The following is a 23,494-nucleotide window of genomic DNA, read 5'->3' on the forward strand; positions in this document are numbered from 1 at the left end:
AACATTAAGATAAACATAAGTTATACACAGCAGTTCATTTATTTGTTACTTTTAATTTGTTTTAGAAAAGTAACTCAGAATTTGAAACATAAAACATATTCATTTACAAAATATGCTATCTTCTCTGCTTCTTTTCAAAGCCTCTGAAATTTGTTCCACTGAACGACAGAATTTTCTTCATGACTGATGATTTACTAAAACTAGAACAAATTTCCTTTTCTTTCTTTTATTAACTTTAAAAAAAAACAAGGTCAGGTTATCTGCATGACAGGAACATATTCCAAGTGGTAGGTCAAAATGTGTGTTTTAAGTATCTCATACTCCGCTAAATATAAGTTACTAGATATATCAGTTTGTAATAATCAGTCAAGTGATAAACTGAAAGACATTGGGTTATACAAGTATTATCAGTATAGTCTTTTAGTAAACTTCAATTATAGCCATTATCTATTACATATTTTTCATGACATAATTTCTTTTAATATTCTGAATTACCACCTTTCCTTATTCTTTTAATCACATATAGGAAATAAATTTTGATAATCAAGTTGCAGCTTAAATCTGTGGCTTTATGGTAAGAAGCTTGCTTCCCAACCACATGGTTCTGGTTTAAGTCCCACTGCATGGCACCATGGGCAAGTGTCTTCTATTATAGCCTTGGGCCAACCAAAGCCTTGTGAGTGGACTTGGAAGACAGAAACAGAAAGAAGTCCATAATTTGTGTGTGTGTGTTTGTCTCCCACTACTATTTGACAACTGGTTTTGGTGTGTTTATGTTCCCGTAACCTAGCAGTTCAGCAAAAGACACATAGAATAAGTATTAGGCTTCAAAAAATAAAGAAATAAGTACTGAGGTTGATTCATTCGATTAAAAATTCTTCAAGGAGATGCTCCAGCATGACCACAATCTGATGACTGAAACAAGTACAAGAGATATAGTTCTCAGCTTGGGTATTTCATAAAATAATCCTATATCATTCACATATTTCTGTCAATTTTCTTTCTATTTATATAATTTACTTTACCCAACTAATTATAATCAATCCTTTTATACTAAATTCAATAAATAAAATTTGAAAAGTAAATACCAACCTGGCTTTCACCAGTTTGAACTCAGCTCATGTAAAATTTTAAAAATCGAAATGATTTCCCTAATGAAGCTCACACACCATAATCCTTTTAGTGCATAAATCAGATATATCCACTCAAAATTTCATTACCTTCAATTGGGTGAGGCAGTTTTGTATACCAATCTTTGGTATATATTTTTGAAGAATGTCGTGTTTGAAACTATTTATTGATGAGACACATTAAGTTTATTGAGGCAGAAAATACCAAATCTATTTTTTGGTAGATCTTTATCATCATTACTAGGAATAACCATGGAATTTAATTTTGCATTCAAAGAGTTAAGATTACTTTAATCCAACATTGTGGTTGCAATCGCCTTTTATAATATTTCTCTGTCACACTCTAACTTTTCATCACCTGATACTGGATTATCTTGTCAGGTACCCCCTCCGTTATAGCAAGACACCTGTTTCTGCCTCTGTCTCTTTGTCACCCTCTAAACATTCATCCTCTGACATGAGTACCCCTCCTCAAATTCTCATGCCCCTCTCATAATTCCTTGTCTTGCAAGTTACATGTCGACCCTGCCAGTACTGGTACCACATAAAAAGCATCCAGTCCACACTGTAAAGTGGTTGACATTTGGAAGGACATCCAGCTGTAAAAATCATGTTAAAATTAACCTCACCTGTGCTAGTGCCACATAAAAGCACTGAGTCCACTCTGCAGAGTGGTTGGTGTTAGGAAGGATATCTAGCTATAAAAATCCTACAAAAACACACACAGTAGCATAGAGTAGTTTTTCTAACTGGCCAGCTTCTGTGAGCACAGAAGATGGATAATAGACAATGATGATGAACTCTAAGGAAATCTGATAACTACAAAGGCTCATCATCATTTTTTCCTCTTTTCTTTTTATGGCTTAGAGCAATGGTTCTCAACCACAGTTCATATGACCCTTGGGGGTCCATGTAAGATTTGGTGGGGTCCATGCAAACAAAGTAGTAAATTAGGGGATCCATAATAGTATTTAAAGGGTGTATAAAAAATTTGCTTTAGATATATTTACTGCAAGAAATAGCTTGGTTTCTTTCTCTAGTATTTTACATAGTTAACATGTTTCTGGTCACAGAAACATTCTCTCAGAGAGTGTTATTACAAATCTCTGCAAGAGAATGAGTGAGAGACAAAATAAGAATTTCGAAAGTACCTATAAAAATAGTTTTTAAACACTGAATGGCTATGGGGATTCACCAGAATAATGTAGTAATCAAAGAAGTTCATAACTAAAATGTGGTTGAGGATAATGGGAAGCACCTTGATCTTTCACAGGATATCCAAGACTGATGTGGGGTGGGCATCATTCATGAGTTGTCCTCATATCGAAAACTTGATCCAAATATTTAAATGAACAGACTTAACTAAAGGCACTTAAGGGCTGAGGGAACAGTTTAACACCACTATCTTCTGCTTTTATCATATTCAGAAAGTTGATCTTGCATTAATAATCTTACCTGTGGACTATGAATATTCCTCCTTTCAGTTTTTCTTTAGCAGCACATGTGAAAGTACATGGCTTAGTGATTTGGATAGATGGCTCATGATCGTAGGGTCATGAGTTCAATTCCCTGTGACACATTGTATCCTTGAGCAAGACACTTTATTTCACATAACTGCCATCCACTCAGCTGGCAAAAATGAGTAGTACCTATATTTCAAAGGGCCACCCTTGTTACACTCTGTGTCATGCTGAATCTCCCTGAGAGCTACGTTGATGGTACCCATGTCTCTGGAGTCTCAGCCACTTACACATTAATTTCATGAGCAGACTGTTCCATTGATTAGTTGATCAACTAGAACCCTCATCATCATAATTGACAGAGTGCCAGTTACATGCAAATTTTAGAGCTCAAATATTCAAAGCAGTATCCTTCATAGATACTACCTTCTTTATGTTCTTTGGGTTGAATTTGATCTTATTCATTATGTTTTTCTCGTCAATGTCAAGCTATTTCCTCAGTAGACTTAGTCTCTTCTAAACTAGCTTTAGGTTTTAGCCCTGCTGTTCTATAGGCAAACAAAGTACAAGATGTGCCAATATCATAGATAAAACTTTTACATAAGTTCCACTGAATCCTAAATAAGTACTAAGTCAATTTTGCCAAATTTTTTCATTGATGTACTTCAGTATTAAGAACAGTGAAAGCCAGTATCTCTGTGAAGATACTTGATACTCTGTCAATGTATTCCCTTTTATCTTCATGGAATTATAATATCTTCTCTATATTTTAGCTTTAAAAATATAACCCACTGATTTTGCCCTATAAGATAAATACTTTTTAGAGTAGGTTTCAGTGAAAGTTGACAAATTGTTATTAAGTGTTTTTGGGACAAGTGAATTCAAAGTTCCAGATTATAGCAATTTCAGGGGAGGGGATAAGTTGATTACACAGACTCTAGTATTCAGCTGGTTCTTACTTTATTGACTCTGAAAGTATGAAAGGCAAAGTCAGTCTTGGCAGAATTTGAACTCAGAATATGGAAGGCAGGCAAAATACTGCTAAGCATTTCACCCTGCATGCTAATGATTCTGCTAGCTTGATGCCTTAACTCAATGGTTCCCAAAGTAAGAGCTATTGTCCCCTCTGGGGTGATGGAAAGTTCTAAGGGTGCATTGAAGAAAAGTGGGACAATAATGGGGTAGGGAATCATGTAAAAATTGGGGTGAAAATGGGGTGGCGATTCATGTAGAAACAACAAAATAATGGATTCATTGAGTTAAGTTTTATTTGCGAAATACAGTTGCTTTGAATTTGCTTCAGAAAGAGGTCTATGCCTGTGATGGTTAGTTGGAGTGAGGGTGCTAGGAATTTGGCCTGGATGTCAAGGGGGCAGCCCAAAACAGTTTGGGAACTACTGCCTTTAATGATAGTGATAATTACATTCATAGGTGTAGGCTTGCTTGTGTAGTTAAGAAACTTGCTTCCCAACCATGTGGTCTTGAATTCAGTCCCGCAGTACAGCACTTTGTGAGTGGATTTGGTAAATGGAAACTGAAAGAAGCCTGTTATATGTGTGTTTGTGTATCTTCCTGTAACTTAAGAGTACAGCAAAAAGAGACCAACAGAATAAGCATCAGGCTTTAAAAAAAAGTATTGGGATCAATTTGTTTGACTAAAGCCTTTGAGACAGTACTTCAACATGACTGCAGTCCTGTGACTGAAACAAAGAAAACAAAAGATTCATTGACTAAATTTTCACCAAGTATATAAGGTAGAAATATCTTATTTAGCCATTTTTCTAAAGCAGGTTTGAATTTCAGTCTCCTCACATTTTACTGTTTACTTTACAAAAAAGAAACACAATCTGTGATAATTATTATCATCACCAACAGCAGTAGCACCTCCAGCATGTTACATTTACTTTTCCATGCTTGCATGGGTTGGCCTTTTTTCTTTTTGAGGCAGTGTTTTACAGCTGGATGCCCTTTCTGTTGCTTCATGCAAGGACATGATGTACCTATTCTAAAACTGGAATACACATAGTAAATCTATGATTACCATCAAAATTGTTTACTTTCTATGTATTGATGCTGTAGCTTGTTTGTCTTGTAATTTTTTTTTTTTTTCTTTTATTAGGTAAAGCTGGTGAATTTATAGATAATGGTGATAATACTTTTGGAGGAAAATTTGTGGTGAATCCTAGTGGTGGTTTGATTTCTAAAGGACATCCTTTAGGTGCTACAGGTAAGAACTGAACATAATTGTTTTACCCTTTAGCATTTAAACTGGCCATATCTAGCCAAAATATTTCACTTATTTTATGTTCAAATCAGCTAGATTTGGCCTCTCACGCCTATGCTACTATGTTATTCTGAAGATAATCAATCACATCATCAAAATTTCAGAGCAACAAGGTAATATATGATTAATGCAAAACAATGTGAATAGATAAGTATTACATTTGACAGAGAAATTTGAATGCAAAAGGGTAAAATGATTGTATAGAAGCATTCTCCATGTTCTTCACTTAATATAGATTCTTACTACATTGAAGGCATCAAACTGGTAGAATTGTTATTAAATACTGTAGTGGTTGACTTTGCCTTTCATCCTTTTGAGTTCGATGAAAGAAAAAAAAAGTACCAGTTGAGTGCTGGGATCAATGTAACTTCCTCAATCTGACTTGCCCTTCCTCCTTAATATTTCTGGCCTTGTGCCACAGTTAGAAAGAATTATATTGGAATAAATACTTTCACATCAATTTGTAATTTGTCATTGCAACTATTTTCATTTAACAGGATTAGCTCAGTGTTGTGAACTCTGCTGGCAACTACGTGGTTTGGCTCAAAAACGTCAAGTTCCACATGCAAAACTAGCTCTACAGCAAAATATTGGCTTAGGTGGTGCTTCAGTTGTAGCTGCTTATAAACTTGGATTCCCTTCAGAGCCTCAAAGGTAATTATCATATTTTGAGAATTAGTATAATCGATTGTACATACAATAATTCAAAATGCAATAATGGAAGACACTTGCCCAAGATGCCACATAGTGGGACTGAAATAATTTACAAACCCTTATAATATGCTTCTTTCTTTTTTTTTTTTTTCCCCAAATATATTTTCACTCTAAATACCTTTTAAAGTAATTTACATTAATTGCACACCAAAATAAGCCATACTTCATATGAAATTATTTAGAAACAAGGTACTATTACTATTGAAATTGCAAAAACAATTATATATTAAAATGAAATTCTATTTGTTGTTTTTGTAGGCAATCCACTTTGAACATGTCTAATGTCAGTTCTCCAACAGAACAGGATTTCAAATCCTATCCCGTGTTTCAATTGATAAAACAGCAGCTTAAAACTGTAAGATATTATTTTGTTGTACTAAAGCAATAATGGAATGTTAACTGTGATAAACATTATTTTTAGTCTAGTCAGAGTAGTTTGAAAGAAGCCAACGACAGTCTCACTTTTACAGCTAGATATTATGTAGACATTCTCCCTCTCTCTCTCTCTCTCTCTCTCTCTCAGCTATGTTACCTGAGTCTGTGTTTTAAATGCATGAAAGCTTTAATTGTTTTAAATACGTTACTCAGTCAGTTTTTGGTAAATTTAAAGTTTATATTACCGTATATACTCAGCTATAAGTTGCACTTTTTCCTTGAAATTTTTCCCTCAAGTTGGAGGTGCAACTTATAAGCGCATCCTATAAAAAAATCTCCAGATATTTTCTGGGTACAAGCCACATCTGAAGTTTTGACATTTGGAATAACCGAAATGGATAAAATTTTGCATTATAAACAACGGTTTCTAAAATGCATGGACTTAATGGGATAACAATTATTGTAAGTCATCTTCAGCTTACTGAAAGCTCAGTTACCAAAAAACAACTATGTTGTCACAATTCCTAATTGAACTTTGCTCTCCAACATCAAAAATGTCACTGTGACTTATAGTCAGGTCAATGATAAAATTCCCGATTTGAGGGCATTTTATAGTCAAGTATATATGGTACTTCAAAATAGTAATTAGTATATATTGGATCATCCCATAAATAATGTGGGTTTTTTTCAATTGCATGGACTAAAAGTCAAAGGGAGACAGGATAAACTACCTGCATCAACTTGCTATAAAAACAGGTAGTAATTTTACCTTATCCTTATTCTTAGTGTAAGTGTTGAAGAGTGCAGTTCGATTTTAAGAGTTACTTTTTCAAAGCTATAATGGAAGTCACAAAGGAGCATATTCGGTATATTTTGCTTTATGAGTTCAATAAAGGCAACAGTGCAATAGAAAGTGCAAGGAATATTAATGCAGTATATGGGGATTAGACAATAAATGTAAGCCAGTGTCAATGGTGGTTCCAGAAATTCTGAGCCGGAAACTACAGCCTAGAAGATGAGCCTCATCCTGGAAGATTTATTGAGCTTGATGAGGACATCCTGCAAACCCTAGTGGAACAAAATCCCATCATAATTGTTGAGGAACTAGTAGAGAAGCTTAGATTTGGTCATTCAACCAGTCAACACCTGCATGACATTGGAAAAGCCAGCAAATTGGGTCAATGGGTCCCACACAAACTTTCGAGTCTAATCACATGCAGAGAGTGAATGTATGCTCTTCTTTGCTGTTATGTCTCATGAATGAACCTTTTCTGGACCGAATAGTGACTGGTGATGAGAAATGGGTTCTCTATAAAAATGTTAAGCACTGTAGACAGTGGCTAGGCAAAGGAGATACACCAGCACTCCAAGCTAAAGAAAGTCTCCACCCACATAAGATGTTATCTGTTTGGTGGGATATGAAAGGTTTAGTCCACTTTGAACTTTTAAACCCAAACCAAATGATAGCAAAGGAGAGCTACTGTGAACAGCTTAAGTCAGCACAAGAAGAAAAACGACCATCTTTGCTTTCAAGATGAAAGGTGTTCTTCCATCAGGAGAATGCTCAGCCACATACAGTGAGGATGACATTCCAAACGGCTGAAGCAGTCTGAATGGGAAACAGTGCCCCACCCACTATATTCACCGGACATTGCCCCATCTGATTATCATTTATTCCACACTCTTCAAAATCATTTGGATGGAAAAAATATGAATCCTGGAGACAAGGTCAGAACAGTAGTAGAGAAATATTTTTCATCACAGACAAGTGAATTTTAGAAGAGAGGCTTTGCAAGTCTACCAAATAGATGTAAGAGCATTGTAGCAAATGAAGGAGAGTATATTTTAGATTTAAAATAATTTTATCTTAATTTTGAAAAATAGAAGTATTTAAAAAAATGCATTATTTATGGGATGACCCAATATTTTATAGAATACTTTTTGTTTTAAATATAAAATTTTTATCTGAGTTTATTATTTTATGTAGGATGGTGATGCAATGGTGAAAAAAACTCAAGGAATCTACTGTATTGAAATAACCAGTGGTCCAGGTAATACCACTGGAAAATGGATCGTAGATTTGAAGAGTGGCACTGGAGAAATTGTTTATGGAGTAGATAGTTAGTATCTTTATTTTTCTCTTTGCTTTCTATGACATTTCTAATCCCTGCAAAATTAAGCTATATGAAATATTGAGTTCTAAAGAAAATCTTGTATATACTTTCATATTCTCACATAAATTCTAATAAATTGCTATAAGAAATAATAATATGAAACTACTTGCAATATATGTGTAATTATTGATCAATGAATAATGTTAATTCTTAAGTACAATGCTGTAAGCTAAATTCTTTCTTATTTCATACTTTTAATCCTGTAAACTCTAAGGAAAACTATCCAAACATTAAGTATCCTAGCCACAACTTCATGGAAACACAGCATGTGAAACCAACACACACAAACCCATGGTAGCATGGGAAATACATGTGTAACTTATATTTTATCTATGGTCATCTCTTAATAAGAATATTGTATTATAATACATTATTTATTATAATCTATCTACATCTATCATATATATATATATAAAAGAGAGTTTGTGTACGTGTGCATGCACACACATATTCCTTATGCATTCAAAAACTGAGTTGCTGATTTTGATATATGGGGTATCAAAAGATTCAGTAATCTTTCAACTATCAAATAAACTTTATTTTCATTTACATATTTTCTACATTTGAAAGACACTGCTCTACAATGACCAGGTTTCATCAGAAAGAGAAAATAGTTTCACACTTTCAATTTGAATCAAAATTACAAAGTGTTGCATTACATGAGTGACAATGTATGAATAATGAAAGTAATGTTCCTCCAAATATATTGGGTCTTCTCATAAGTAATGTGGTTTTTCCAATTATATGAACTAAAAGTCAGACAGAGAAGGATAAACCACCTGCATCAACTTGCTATAAAAGTAGGTAGTAATTTTACCGTGTCCTTATTCTTAGTGCAAGTTTTGAAAAGTGCAGTTCAATTTTAACAGTTATTTTTTCAAAGCTATAATGGAAGTCACAGAGAAGCATATTTGCTTAGAAGTTCAATAAAGGCAACAATGCAACGGAAAGTGCGAGGAATATTAATGCAATATTTAGGGATTAGATGATAAGCATAAGCCAGTCTCAAATGTGGTTCCACAAATTCCAAACTGGAAACTACAGCCTAAAAGACGAGCCTTGTCCTGGAAGATCTGAAGAGCTTGACGAGTACATCCTGTAAACCCTGGTGGAACAAAATCCCATTGTAACTGTTGAGGAACTTGCAAAGAAACTTGGATTTGGTCAAGTTAGTGCTAGAAGTAAAATGATCATCTTTGGTTTCAAGATGAAAGGTGTTCTTCCATCAGGATAACATCCAGCCTCATACAGCGAGAATGACATTCTAAAGGCTGGAGTAGTTTAAATGGGAAATGATGCCCCACCCACCATTTTTTCTGAACATTGACCCAATTAAGCAGGAAAAATATGAATTCTGTAGACGAGATCAGAACAGTAGTGGAGGAGTATATTTCATCACAGACAAGTGAATTTTGGAAGAGAGCACTTGCAAGTCTATCAGACAGATAGAAGAGCATTGTAGAAAATGAAGGAGAGTATATTTTAGATCATAACTTCTCAAAGTGGGTACTCCCCCCCCATGGGTGTTGAGAGTGTCCAAGTGGGTGCTTGTGCCTAAGGGGGCAGTGTGGAGTAGTAGAGGAAAAGGAAGCATTAGGAAGAAGGTGGATTGGGGGACGCTATGAATTTATAATATTATAGCATTGTATACAAATTATATAATATATTAAATATCAAATGATTCATAGTATATATAAATTAGTAAAATATCTATTTATACATAAAAATAGGGGTGGGTGCGCTGAGGGTATTATGAGGCCATGAGGTGGACGGTGGCCCAAAAAGTTTGAGAACCTCTGTTTTTAAAAAAAAGAACTGTATCTTAATTTTGAAAAATAAAAGAAGTATAAAAAAACGCATTATTTATGGGATGCCCCAATATAAAGGCTACCAAATAAACTATGTTTTTGGCACAACTCTCTTTGACTACTAAAATAACCTCAGAATCAAGGTTGGTCACACAATTTTGAGGTCATTTACAGGCAATATTTCGATTTGCTTCTAATGTTTCGCTTTCATCCAATGTTTCATACATGTGTAGAATTCTACTCAGACAAACATTTATGAAAGTGTACACATAAATATTGTATTAAAATAAGCCACAACCAAAATAATTTCATTAAAAGACATCCATTCCTCCTTATGTTATGAAGAAATACAGTCACTCACTCACATGCACACATACATACAAAAAAGATGTATGCATATGTATTTATGTACGTGTATATGAAAGATATGTGTGTGTGTGTGTGAGAGAGAGAGAGAGTGACTGCATGCCACTTACACACACATGCAAAAAATAGTTAGTTAGTTAGTTAGTTAATTTGGCTCAAAAGCAAATAGCAAGGCCATGTAGGGGGACATGGAGTTAAGTACAGGGTGGTGTTCATGTAAAGAGTTCAGGCCACTTGAGGTCCAGGGAGGCTTTGAACAAAGCAGTCGTCGGCATCTTCACCATCTCGTCTGGCAGCTTGTTCCACGGATCCGCAACCCGGACGGAGAAAGCTCCTCTCCTTCGATTGAGATGAAATTGTCGCAGGTAGAGCTTTTCGGAATGACCCCGCAGCCGACGCTCCGGAGCAGGAGTGAAGAACAGCTCTTTCAAGAGGTTACACTTCCCGCTTATGATGTTGTGGGCGAGAATGAGATCACCACAGCGGCGGCGTTTTTCAAGAGAACAAAGGTCGAGCGTCCTCAGCCTTTCTTCGTAGGACAAATTTTTGAGACCATGAACCATGCGGGTAGCCAGCCTCTGGACTCTTTCGAGGTGCTGTATGTCTTTGAGGAGATAAGGAGAAGAGGCTTGAATCCCATACTCCAATATGGGTCTCACCAGCGTGACATAGAGTGGCAGGAATATGGCTGCTGTGAGCATTCTGAATGACCGTCGAATCAAAAACAGAATTCCGCGCGCTTTGTTGGCAGCATGGACGCACTGGCCGAAGGCGAAAAGGAGGAATCCACCAAGATACCCAGGTCCTTTACCTGATCGGTCCTCTCCAGCAGCAGACGACCCGGCTCGAAATCAAGTTGAGTTGCAGGAGTAGAGCCGACAGGCAGATGACAGCACTTTGACACGTTCAGACACAGGTCCCAATCGTTAGACCGCTTCCAAATTTGGTGGAGGCATCGACGAAGATCCTCTATACTACCGCGAGGAGCGACCAGTTTGATATCGTCGGCAAATAGAAGGGTGTGTTGCGTGAGGTCGTCGGGCAAGTCATTTATGAAGACTAAGAACAACAAGGGCCCAAGCACTGAACCTTGAGGCACGCCACTGCTCGCACTGGAGACGTCGGACCGCGAACCATTAACTTGAACTTGGAAGGAGCGATCTGAGAGGAAGGCACCAACCCATCGTACAATATCCGGATGGAAACTATATGCTTGAAGCTTGACAAGTAGTAGGCGGTGGTTTACCGAGTCAAAAGCTTTGGCAAAGTCCAATAAAACGATGTCAACAGCATCACTATCATCGAGGATGCGCGTCACCAATTCTTCCATTACTAGTAAGTTGGTCAAGCATGATCTCTTCGGCACGAAGCCGTGTTGGGAATCAGTGATCGAGGCTGTGTTTAGGAGGTGGAGCATCATACTTTTCTTAAGGATGGTTTCGAACATCTTGCTGATTATTGATGTAAGGGAAACCGGTCGGTAGTTAAGCGGGTCTTCGCGGCTCCCTTTCTTGAAAATTGGGCAGATTATCGCTGTTCTCCAGTCTGCAGGTATAACACCCGTCGCCAATGACATATTGAATAGTCGTGTTAAGGGCTCGCAGATGACCGGAGCCAACGCTTTGATAACCCGTGGGTGTATGCCGTCAGGGCCGTGACCCTTGTTGACATCGAGGCCTTGAATAACACGTTTGACTTGGTCCCACGTGATGATCAATCGAAGCATTGGAGGTACCGATCTATCAAATGGAGGGGGTTCACGACCATCATCTTGTTTGAAAATAGTTGAAAAAGCCTCGGCAAATAATTGACTCTGTTGATAAGGGTCCTCAATCGATACGCCTGTTGAGTCTACCAACGTTGCAATCTGGTTGTTCAAGCGGGAATTCCGCTGGACATGGGCAAAGAAGGTTTTTGGATTGCTACTGGCATTTGCCGCGATTTTGTATTCATAACTGAAGCGTTCTTTCTTTTCAATTTTCACGGCTCGGTCTCGTTGAGTTTTGTACACCTCAAAAGCTGCAGTCGAATCCAGATTTTTGAATTCAGCCCAAGCAATATCTCTGAGTCGACGTTCTCGTTTAACCTTCTTCGTCACCCAGGGCTTGTGTTTCTTTCTCTTGGGAAGTCCAACGGGAACTGCCTGGTCAGTCAAACAGATTACATATGCTTTGAGGGATGACCATAGTTCGTCAACTGAGGACAACGTCATCAGGGAACGCCAGTCCAGAAGCGCGGAAGCCTCGGTTAGAATTTCAAGATTAATTGCAGAGAAGACTCTACATGGCAGCGAAGTAATCGTGGGCGTGGAAAAAGTTGTGTGCATGACGAACTTCAGGACCGCATGATCACTCTTGGCAAGAGGGGCGCTCACAGATACGTCTGACACTGATCTTGGATAGCGGGAGAATACCAGATCTAGCATAGATGGCTGCTGCCCAGACCGATGCCTTGTCGGATATTCAACATGTTGCGATAGAAAACAATCTTCAGCCACGTCAAGAAGGGCCTGGCCGAACCGAGAAGATGTTGTACAAATTGATGCGGGCCAATCGATCGCGGGAGCGTTGAAGTCGCCTAGTACCAAGCAGTCATGCGAAGCTGAAACGAATCTTATCGCTTCGAGTAGATGAGCATCGTCCTGGGGGTCGGCTAGAGGCGGCCTGTAGACAGCCAACACGGGCAGGCAAAACTCAGATAGGCTCAGCTTGCAATAGACGGCATCGAATTTGGTTGTAGGTTGAGCATTTGTGGGTAGAATACCGCAGGACGGTTTGTGCTCAGACTTAACATACACAGCAACACCTCGCCTTTTTCCTCTGTCACATCTGAAAAGGACGTAGCCCTGCAGGTGGATCTCTGAGTCCTTTACTGCTGGAGTCAGCCAAGTCTCGGTGATAGCTATCACATCAGGGGAGTCGCGTAGGGCCAGTGTAAATAGTTCACTGAACTTTGGGAATAAGGAGCACGAGTTGGTGTAGACGATGCTGAGCTGTGAAGTCTGAGGGGCGGGAGTTGGGGAACAAGCAGAATAAAGGGCATCAGAGATAGCATCGTTGACGGGGGTATCAACTTCACTTCGATTTGCCCTCACATCACTTTCCCTGTCAGCACTACAGCATGGGACCAGAGGTAGGACTTGATTATCTGTCCATCTTGGATTCGTAAACCCTTCTCTCCCATTTGTTTCCTCATCTTTAGCTCGGATATCAGGTTCCTCCGGCGAATTCTCTCTCTTAGTGAGTATTCCTTGCGAAAACCCATATTGGGGTCCTCCCAGGCATGCGTCTGAGCTCTGTTCAGAAAGACTGAAGCCTCCCGATCAGAAGAAAAGATTACCCTTATTGGGCGTGGTCTAGTATCTGCGGTTGGGTTCGCTTGGAATCTTCCTAGCCGAGCGACCTTAAGAACACTGACATTTTCGTTCACAGAGAACAATTTTCCAACCAAAACGGAAACAAAATTAATGTCATCTTTTAGGCGGTTTATGCCTGTATCACAGGTGGATTCAGCCTTGCCATATATTATTGCCGATCTTGAGTGGGCAAAAAGTTCTCTACTATGAGCTGTGGTATTCGATTCTTCATTGGAGGATTTCGAAAGGGTGGTTTCATAGCCATCGGACTTATGTCGGCCTGTGGGGTCGATCGGAATGGATTTAGTGGTCATAATTTTCCCGCCTGGTTTGGAACTGCACTGCCTCTTCTTCGGTTTGGGGGAGCACCACTCCCCAGATGAACCCACATCGAGATCGTTCAGAATTGGTTGAGCAATGGCATTAATGGGAAGGACAAGTGAAGGAGAATCCAAACAGATTTTATCGTGATCAGGTTTCATAGCCAAATCTGCCCCTCTGGAGTTTTGACTACGTTTCTTCTTTTGGGGAGAACAACGGTCTTCAGGTGGGTTTGAGTCTACGCTCCTCGAACTAGGTTGGGGAACCTCCGGGACCGAAAAGGCAGATGAGGAAGAATCCGCACAGGAACGATCATGTGCAGGAATGACCGCCGGTTCCTTCGCCTTCTTTGGCCGCTTCGATTTTGTTCCCCTTGGTTTGGACGTCTCCAGGGAAGAAATCAAGGGTGACCCTGCGTCAACAGGAGACCGTTTATCGTGGTCAGGTTTCATAGCTAAATCCGCCCCACTGGAGTTTTGACGACGTTTCTTCTTTTGGGGAGAACAACGGTCTTCAGGTGGGTTTGAGTCTACGCTCCTCTTTTAAATATATATCAAAAGTATTAAAAGTTCAATAAAAGATAAAGAGTAAAACACTACGATCGTTTCATGGCTGTACAATTCGTAATAATTCGTGTTATGGTTACAGTCAATCTTCAGGTTAATTGAAATATTTATCTTAGCGAGGTTCATACATGACAACACACACCTTCACACACTCTCTCTCTCTCTCACACACACACATAGATGTCCATTTCATATACATTTGCATATATCTTTCACTTTCTCCTTTCACTTTCTGCTCTCACTTCAAAGCCAGTGTCACCTTTTCACTTTCTATTTCTGCTCTCTTCAAAGCATAAAGAAATTTTAAAAACTTTAATGACAACTTTGGTGCTTCAAACAAAAGAATGCCATAAAATAACTTCCTTTGGCACACACACACTCTAGGTAAAACTTCTGTACAAATTGTTATTTTTTGCTGTGTGCACGTGCAAAATTATAGCTCAGATCCAATTGAAATTACCTTTATCTATTCTGTAATTTGTGTTTGTGATGAGCATATTTAAAAACCTGATCTTTGATATAAACTTAAAAGAAAGTTTTCTCAGAAATCCTGTCCTTTACTTGTTGTTTGTAGCATGTGTCCAAGGTGACATTTGCACCCCTCCCTCCTTATATATTTCCTAAATTTCTTCCAATTCCTGTTTTCGATACAAGAGATTAGGATTTCACCCAAAAAACATTTTCTCAATATTTTAATTTCCTCCTCCCTACCCCAACTTCTTCATTTTTACTTTTTTCCAAATTTTTTCTTTGTAATCTACAAAGAAAAAAATAGTACGAATCTTTAAGAAATTTCTTCTTCCTTTTTTCTTAAAGAAACACTAAAATCTCCTTCCCAAACATCTACCCATCGCCTCAAAAAGAAACAAACTCCCAATGTTTCACTTTTGGCTTTTTAGAAAGCAGGGAAGTTTCTTCAGAAATAATGTCTAGCATGTCAGGTTTTCTGGTGATGGTCTGGTATTTTTAAAGTCTGCTATTTCTGTACAATTCTATGCATGTGTGAAGCATCAGACAAGAGTGAAACATTGGGCGGTTTTAGCTTAAGTGTCCGTTGTCACGATTTTGCAATTTGAAGCTAGTACATTATTCGATAACTTTTTCTTTTTTTCTTTTTTTTTCCAAAAGCGTGTAATAGATTTCTTTTGAGCAAGTACAAGAACAACTTTTTAAAATGAAGGAGGAATGGATTAACTATTACTAAATCTATTGAACAGTGAGGGGTTAAAGGCAATATTTTGAGCATAATTAAAAACTGGTCGATATTCTATGGTTTTGTTGCTAAAATACTGGCCAAGTTTTCAAATTCAAATCCATATAAATTCTTTGTATTCTGCTTTCAAACAATGCATATTACTCCTCTTCCTCAAGTCAGTTCATAAGGAAAAGCATACAGCTGTAAACACGCAGGATGCAATAACTTAGAAATAAGCAACCTATGTTAGAATTGAATACGAAGATACAGAGCTCATGTTAGGTCCCTCCAATTCAATCATTGTAATGACTATATTTTATAATACTTGGCAGCAGAGAAAGAAGTGAATATGACAAACTTGACCAAAAGTTAAATAAAGTGAATAGATTTCATTTTTTTCTTTTGTTTTATTATTAAAATAACTTGAAAATAACATCACTTCTAAATATTTTGTTTGTTAATTTCAGAGAAAGCTGACTGTACGATTAAAATATCTGATGAAAATTTCCCACTCTTAATGACTGGAAAACTTAACCCACAGCAGGTGAGTTTCATAATTTTATAATTTCTACTATCATTCTTTCTTAATCTTATATATATATATATATATATATATATATATATATATATATATATATATATTATATATATATATATATATATATATATATAACAAAGAGATGACACTGAAGAAAAACAAAGGTTTGTGTAATGAACTACATTAGCTTACAGCTGTTTCTGCTATCTGGTAGACTGTTAGTTGAGTCCCTGGACTGTTAATTTAGGTAACATCCTATAGTTTCATCACAGCCTTTAATATGAAGTGCACATTATTTGGGAAAATTACATTTTCAGAACATACAGGTGAGAAAGTTAATGCTGATGCCTATAGAAAGAGCTGTCCAAATGGAAGAAAAAGTTTGCAGATATATGCCAAAACAGACACAGTAACCCGGAGTAGTCTTCTACCTGGCTGGCTCCTGTCAAACTGTCCAACCCATGCTTGCATGGAAGGCAGATGTTTAACGATGATGATATATATACACACACACACATAAATTGATATATATATATAATACCATCATCATCATTTAACGTCCATTGTCCATGCTGATATGGGTTGGATGATTTGACCAGGACTAGCAAGCTGGGAGGCTGCATCAGACTCTAGTCTGATTTGGCATGGTTTCTATGGTTGGATGCCCTTCTTAATACCAACCATTCTGAGAGTATAATGGGTACTTTTATGTGCCCCTGGCACATGTGTCATTTGCATGACACCAGTATCAGCCACAACTGTGATTTCACTTGGCTTGATGGGTCTTCTTCTCAAGCACAACATAATGCCAAAGGTCTCGGTCATTAGTCATTGCCTCTGTGAGGCCCAGCGCTTGAAAGGAGATTTTTGCACTCCACCAGCATTGGTCATTTTGCCTATATGTATATTTATTTATAGCTCTGTGGTTAAGAAGTTCACTTACCAGCCATTTTTTTCTGGCTTAGTCCCACTGCAAGGCATCTTGGGCAAGTGTTTTTTTTATTATAGCCCCAGGCTATAATAGAAGACACTAACCCATTATTATAGCTTACTAAAGGCAGAATGCTGGTAGAATTGTTAGCACACCAGACAAAATGCTTAGCTGTATTTCTACCAAATATTTACATTCTGAGTTCAAATCTCACCAAGGTCAACTTTATCTTTCATCCTTTTTGGGTTGATAAAATAAAGTACTAGTCAAGTAGTGGAGTTGATGTAATCAACTAACCCCCTCCGCTTTAATGTCTGGCTTTGTGCTAAAATTTTGAAGCAGTTATTACAGTTTATTATTTTTTTACCAATAAACTCTTGTTTATTGGTCTTTATCCGTGGGTCCACTACAAATACCAGCTTGTAGGTGCAATGTGGAAAGGGTTCAAAAGGATAACCATACTGCATCGTCTGCCATGCAGGTTAACAAGGGATGCATTCAGATCTTAGGCAGAAGAATCTGTTTGAAAAATATATTGCAGACTCCACCTTATGCCAGTATAGCCAGCAATAAGCCTGCAACTTGTTCTGTGAGGCATGAGGTGAGAACACAATGGATGCATATTTTTTTCAATGAAAGAAACTTCAGTGAATGTTGTTTTGGTGGTAAAGGCATAAGGCCTGAAATTTTGGGGGAAGGGACTAGTCAATTACATCAACTCCAGTATTTCACTAGTACTTAATTTATTGACCCTGAAAGGATGAAAGGCAAAATCAACCCTGGCAGCATTTGAACTCAGAACATAGTTGGATGAAATACTGCTAAGCATTTTGCCCAGTGTGCTAATGATTCTGCCAGCTCACCGCCTTGATAAATCATAAATAATAATAATAATAATAATAATAATAAAAAGGACATAGACATTAAGAATAAAATGATTTGCCTGGTATTATCCATGCTACATTAAAATAGATATGATTATATGACGTAAAACATTAGAATAGTATCCATAATATTTCTAATTTAAGGGGAGAAAACAGTTGATTATATCAACTATAATACTTAACTGTTACTGCATTCTATTTTTTATTGGCTCCCTAAAGGATGAAAGGCAAAGTTGACTTTGGTTATACTTGAACTTGAAATATAGAGAGGATATTATGTGGATGATATTAGTAATATATCAGTGCTACAAACATAATGTCAGTTATATTTTTCTAAACACTCAAAAACACTAATTGATAAATACATTTATATTAAGTTGTAAAAATGCAGTCAACAATGCCAGTTTCATTGATGCTATATTCAATTTAATGACGTAACAAAATTAACTAGAGTGTATCTGAGACTATCCTATACAGAAGAGAAATGATCTAAGGAAGATTTGGTCGTTAAGTGACCATATAGAGGTTTCCTCATTGGCTCATATAACTGCCTTTTTGTGTATAGTGTGTTGTTCATAAAACACCTTCAAGAAATTCTCAAACAGTTTGAGAATGAAAGGAAATATTTTTCTAGAAAAAGAATGTTTTTTTGTAAAATATTAGTTTAATGAAAAATGCCATATTCTCTTAACAAATTATCTTAATTGTTCAATACATAAAATTCCATAAAAAATGGTTTCATAGCCTTTTGTTATTATACACAAACAAGCACAAATTTCTTTTATACCATTGAATGCTACTTGAGCATTAATCCTGAAATAATTCTCCTTTCATATTTATAGTAATAGAAAGAGTTTTTCATTGTAACTCCATCTCCCTATAATTTCGTGTCTTTTATATGTCTTTTCTGTTTTTCTTTTCAAGGCTTTCATGAGTGGCAAGCTGAAAGTATCTGGAAAAGTTGCCCTAGCAATGAAACTAGGGAATTTGAAGCTTAAAAATACAGTTTCAAAACTGTGATAGAAATTGGAAGTTTAAATAACAGCAGTGTGATTTTAATAAATTATAATAAATTTTGCCATTCTACTGGATTTTTTTTATTCCCAAAACATTCTTTAAAATAATTATTAGTGATTCTTAATATTTTTCATTCCAAACTAGAATTGCTTATAAATTATTTTATTGTATCAGTTGATGTTAAAGTTTTATTTTTCCTTTTGTTTTTGAGATAAAGCATTATGTATCAAATTATTTTATGGTAAAAAGTAGAAAGAATTGATATTTATTAGGTATTTGGAACAAGCCCTGCATCCAAGAATTAAAGTGTTTGTAGGTAAGGTTCTAGAACAAAGAAAATTCCAATAACAAACATATCATTTAAAAAATAACCTTTATGTGCTGGGCTCAAACATAAACTAATGTTGTTGATTAGACTAAATTATTTAAATTATAAATCATCTAATATTCAATTCACCAACAACTTCAGTGATTCAAATGGTAAATATGATAGCAACTAATGTGTTCATAGAACTTCTGGTGTTTGTTGGTCCAGTGATTATATGAATGGATGATATAGAAAATAGCAAATCAACACAAACCATCTGGCTATTAAAAAACTTTGTTTTTCTTTCTTCCAATTATCTACTTTAATTGAAATGATGTAAGCTTCCAGAATCAAGTTGTTTTGTTTGAACAAAATTTACTCTATTTTTATAGTATAACTTTTCAGTCTGACTGTTTGTAATAATGTTTCATTAATTCAAAAATGCATTTTTGTTTTAAATCCAAATACTTAAAAATGTAGATTATAATATATAGAGTTCAATTAATTAAATCTAATAAGATAAAGTAGTAGATTCAGTCAGTTTACATTGTTATATGTACCATATATATATATATATATATATAATATATATATATATATATATATATTATTTTATAGAAGGAGCTTCTACAGGACTAGAACTGTTTCATTCAAATGAATCTTCAGGAAGCTCCTGAAGATTTCATTTGAATGTAACAGTTCTAGTCCTGTAGAAGCTCCTTCTATAAAATAAATTAATTTACTCTGCTATGTATTGAGTACCTTATTTACTGTGGTTAACCCCGACTCAACCCGGGACCTACATATATATATATATATATATATATATATATATATATATAAAATTAAGATTCAGTTGAATTAGGTACTTAAATTGAGGCACCAAGCCAGTTTGCTATATTCCACACAGCTCTAAGTTAGGTTAACACAATGCAAATAAGTAATAAGGATGTTCAGGAATTGATCAATGAAAATATTGCACCAATTTCAAAGAAACCACTCTCCTCAGAGCAGATGATCATATAGATTTCCAACGTAAAGGATAAACCATTTTTAGCATATATAGTAGATTTATATCAGTACTAGAAACTTACATAATTACATTGTTCCAGTATGTTATATTTCTGGCAGAATGAATTCAGTGAATACTGCATACCTATTTAAACATACTATAATTTAGAGAGTAGCAAAGGAAAATAGTGGAAGTCAATGTATAGGAATGGTGAGATAGTTACTTATTTTTATTTATGAGATTTTATGCAGCATATAGTTTACAACCGTTCTGCCATTAATATCATATAATGAAACACAGTAGATATTTTGGATTCTAGTACTGATATAAATTTACTATAAAGGCTAAAAATGGTTTATCCTTTGTTGAAAATCTATATAGTTAGATTCCCTGAGGAGAGGAGTTTCTTTCAAATTCATTTAGTGTTTTTATTCATCGATTAAATGGAGCCACTTGAAACAGCAGTAATGCATTGATACCTGAACATGCTTCGTACATATTTTCATTATATATACATATATGTATTTATATATGTATATATATATATATGTATGTATATGTATATATATGTATGGATATATATGTATTTATATGTATGGATATATATGTATTTATATGTATGGATATATATGTATTTATATGTATGTATTTATATGTATGTATTTATATGTATGAATATATATGTATGTATGAATGAATATATATGTATATATATATATGTATGAATGAATATATATGTATATATATGTACGTATGTATGAATATATATGTATATATATGTACGTATGTGAATATATATGTACGTATGTATGAATATATATGTATATATATATGTACGTATGTATGAATATATATGAATATATATATATGTACGTATGTATGAATATATATGTATATATATATATGTACGTATGTATGAATATATATGTATATATATATATTTATATGGATGTATATGTATATATATATATTTATATGGATGTATATGTATGTATATATATCATATGTATGTATATATGTATAAAGCTAAAATTTATGAAATATAAAAAAAAATAACTCATTTAAAATCCCCATCAGTTTTCTGTCTTTTTATAAATGCTAATTGTATTGCCTGAAAATAAAGTTTTTACTTACAAAATCACACATTTATGGGTGTATGGGTATGTATGTGTTTGCATTAAATTGCAACTAAATATTTTTCTACATTTATTTTTATCATTAATGAAATTGATATAATGATTGTTATGTATACCTTTTATAAATATTATTGAGAAATGTTGATTAATAAAATGTGAATAAATGGCTGATATTAATAATAAAGCAAAGAAATTTTTGATTGTCTTTTTAATGATTGTAAAACTTCAAATGTATTTTATCAAATCTGCATTTTCGATTTAATATCTTTTTTGGCCAACTGTTGTGTTAAATATATCCTTCATGTACAACTTCATGAAGTTAGTACCTGATAAAACTTTTCAAATAATTTGAACGTTGTCTGTTAACCTAGAATTAGCATTGATTAATTTTTGAGTTTTAGGAAATTTCATTTTGACTGTTCCATTTGCAATTAACTGGCCATATGAGATAGCTGATCTCTCTCTCTCTCTCTCTCTCTCTCTCTCTCTCTCTATCTCTCTCTCTCTCTATCTCTCTCTCTCAGTAATTGCCATGAATGAATCAAAAGTCTTAGTTATTGATACCATGACAAGAGTTAAAAGTTGGCGAGTAATTCGGCCCATGATGGGACATAGGACATATTACAATATTGAAAACCCTGTGCATATTTTTAGCAACATATGTAAAATCAATCTCACTCACTCATTCCCTTGATTTACAAAATATTTCAATTACTATATTTCATTCAGCCCTGATACATTACCAATGTAGAACTATATCTTTCTAGCTGACAGCATTTGTATGGTGCTGTGTATATACAGAAATGCTGCTACTATTGCAATTGCTGAACCTCAAATATATTAATCATTTGAAAACTGTGTTGTTGTTTAGCTCCATGTCATCCCTGATTGAACTGACCTTAGATAAAAAAAAAACATTCCAGTCATGACCTGTCATTCTTTTTTGCATATCTGAGATTGTTATTCAATACACTCTTTACTGTTTTTTACCCTCTCTGTTTGAAGTCTGAAGCTCCTCCTCCCTCCCATCAAATTTCTCAGTGAGGATGTCCCTAAATCTCTGACCATGTGAAGGGTTCTTTGGCTTCCAAATCCTTCTTTTCTGGATTGGTCTGCTTCTTGGCATCCTCGAGTCTAAAGTCACTAATAACGTCCACTACCTAGGTAACCAAGTCTGTAGTGGGGGTGGATGCTCAGTGTTGCCACTAGAATAAAAATAGCCTGAGCAAAGTTCAGAAAGTTCCTACCTCTATCTACTGGTGTCAAAGGGCCTCTCACTCAGGGTGAAAGGTAGATTGTACAATGCATGTGTATGTACTGCCATGCTTCATGGCAGTGAAACATGGGCCGTGACTACTGAAGACATGCGTAGGCTTGAAAGAAATGAAGCTAGTATGATCTGCTGGATGTGTAATGTCAGTGTGCACACACGACATAGTGTAAGCGCCCTAAGAGAAATGTTGGACTTAAGAAGCATCAGATGTGGTGTGCAAGAGAGATATGACTGCACTGGTATCGTCATGTGCTATGTATGGATGAGGAGAGCTGTGTGAAGAAATGTCACTCCCTAACAGTGGAAGGAACCCATGGAAGAGAGAGATCTTGGAAGATATGGGATGAGGTGGTGAAGAATGACCTTCGAATGTTGGACCTCACAGAGGCAATTACGAAAGACTAAGACCTCTGGAGATATACTATGATTGAGAAGACCTGGCAAGGAAAGTGAGATCACAGCCATAGCCTACACCAGTGTTGCATAACCAGCCCAATTAAAAAGTACTTTTGAATCATTGGGCAACATTCCATGCTTGAAGAGACCTATTGAGTCAAGTAACTCAAATCAAATGGAAATTGTAGTTGTGGCCGTTACCAGTACTGGTAGCATGCGATAAGCGCCATTCATTCATGCATGGACTGCTGC

At 35.8% G+C, this 23,494-nt stretch overlaps 1 protein-coding gene across 2 annotated transcripts in view; it reads left to right on the forward strand.

Annotated features, from left to right (window-relative positions):
- Positions 1–19,720, forward strand: part of LOC115210783 (non-specific lipid-transfer protein) — a 78,906-nt gene extending 59,186 nt beyond the window's left edge. For both annotated transcript variants that reach the window (XM_036502012.1, XM_029779510.2), the window contains exons 13-18: positions 4,710–4,817; positions 5,372–5,528; positions 5,847–5,943; positions 7,951–8,083; positions 16,216–16,292; positions 19,026–19,720. In XM_036502012.1, the coding sequence (XP_036357905.1) occupies positions 4,710–4,817; positions 5,372–5,528; positions 5,847–5,943; positions 7,951–8,083; positions 16,216–16,292; positions 19,026–19,121 (668 nt within the window). In that variant the 3' untranslated portion in view covers positions 19,122–19,720. The remainder of the gene's footprint in view (positions 1–4,709; positions 4,818–5,371; positions 5,529–5,846; positions 5,944–7,950; positions 8,084–16,215; positions 16,293–19,025) is intronic.
- The last annotated feature ends 3,774 nt before the right edge of the window (positions 19,721–23,494 follow it).

Source organism: Octopus sinensis, linkage group LG4, assembly GCF_006345805.1.
Source record: "Octopus sinensis linkage group LG4, ASM634580v1, whole genome shotgun sequence".
Taxonomy (NCBI): domain Eukaryota; kingdom Metazoa; phylum Mollusca; class Cephalopoda; order Octopoda; family Octopodidae; genus Octopus; species Octopus sinensis.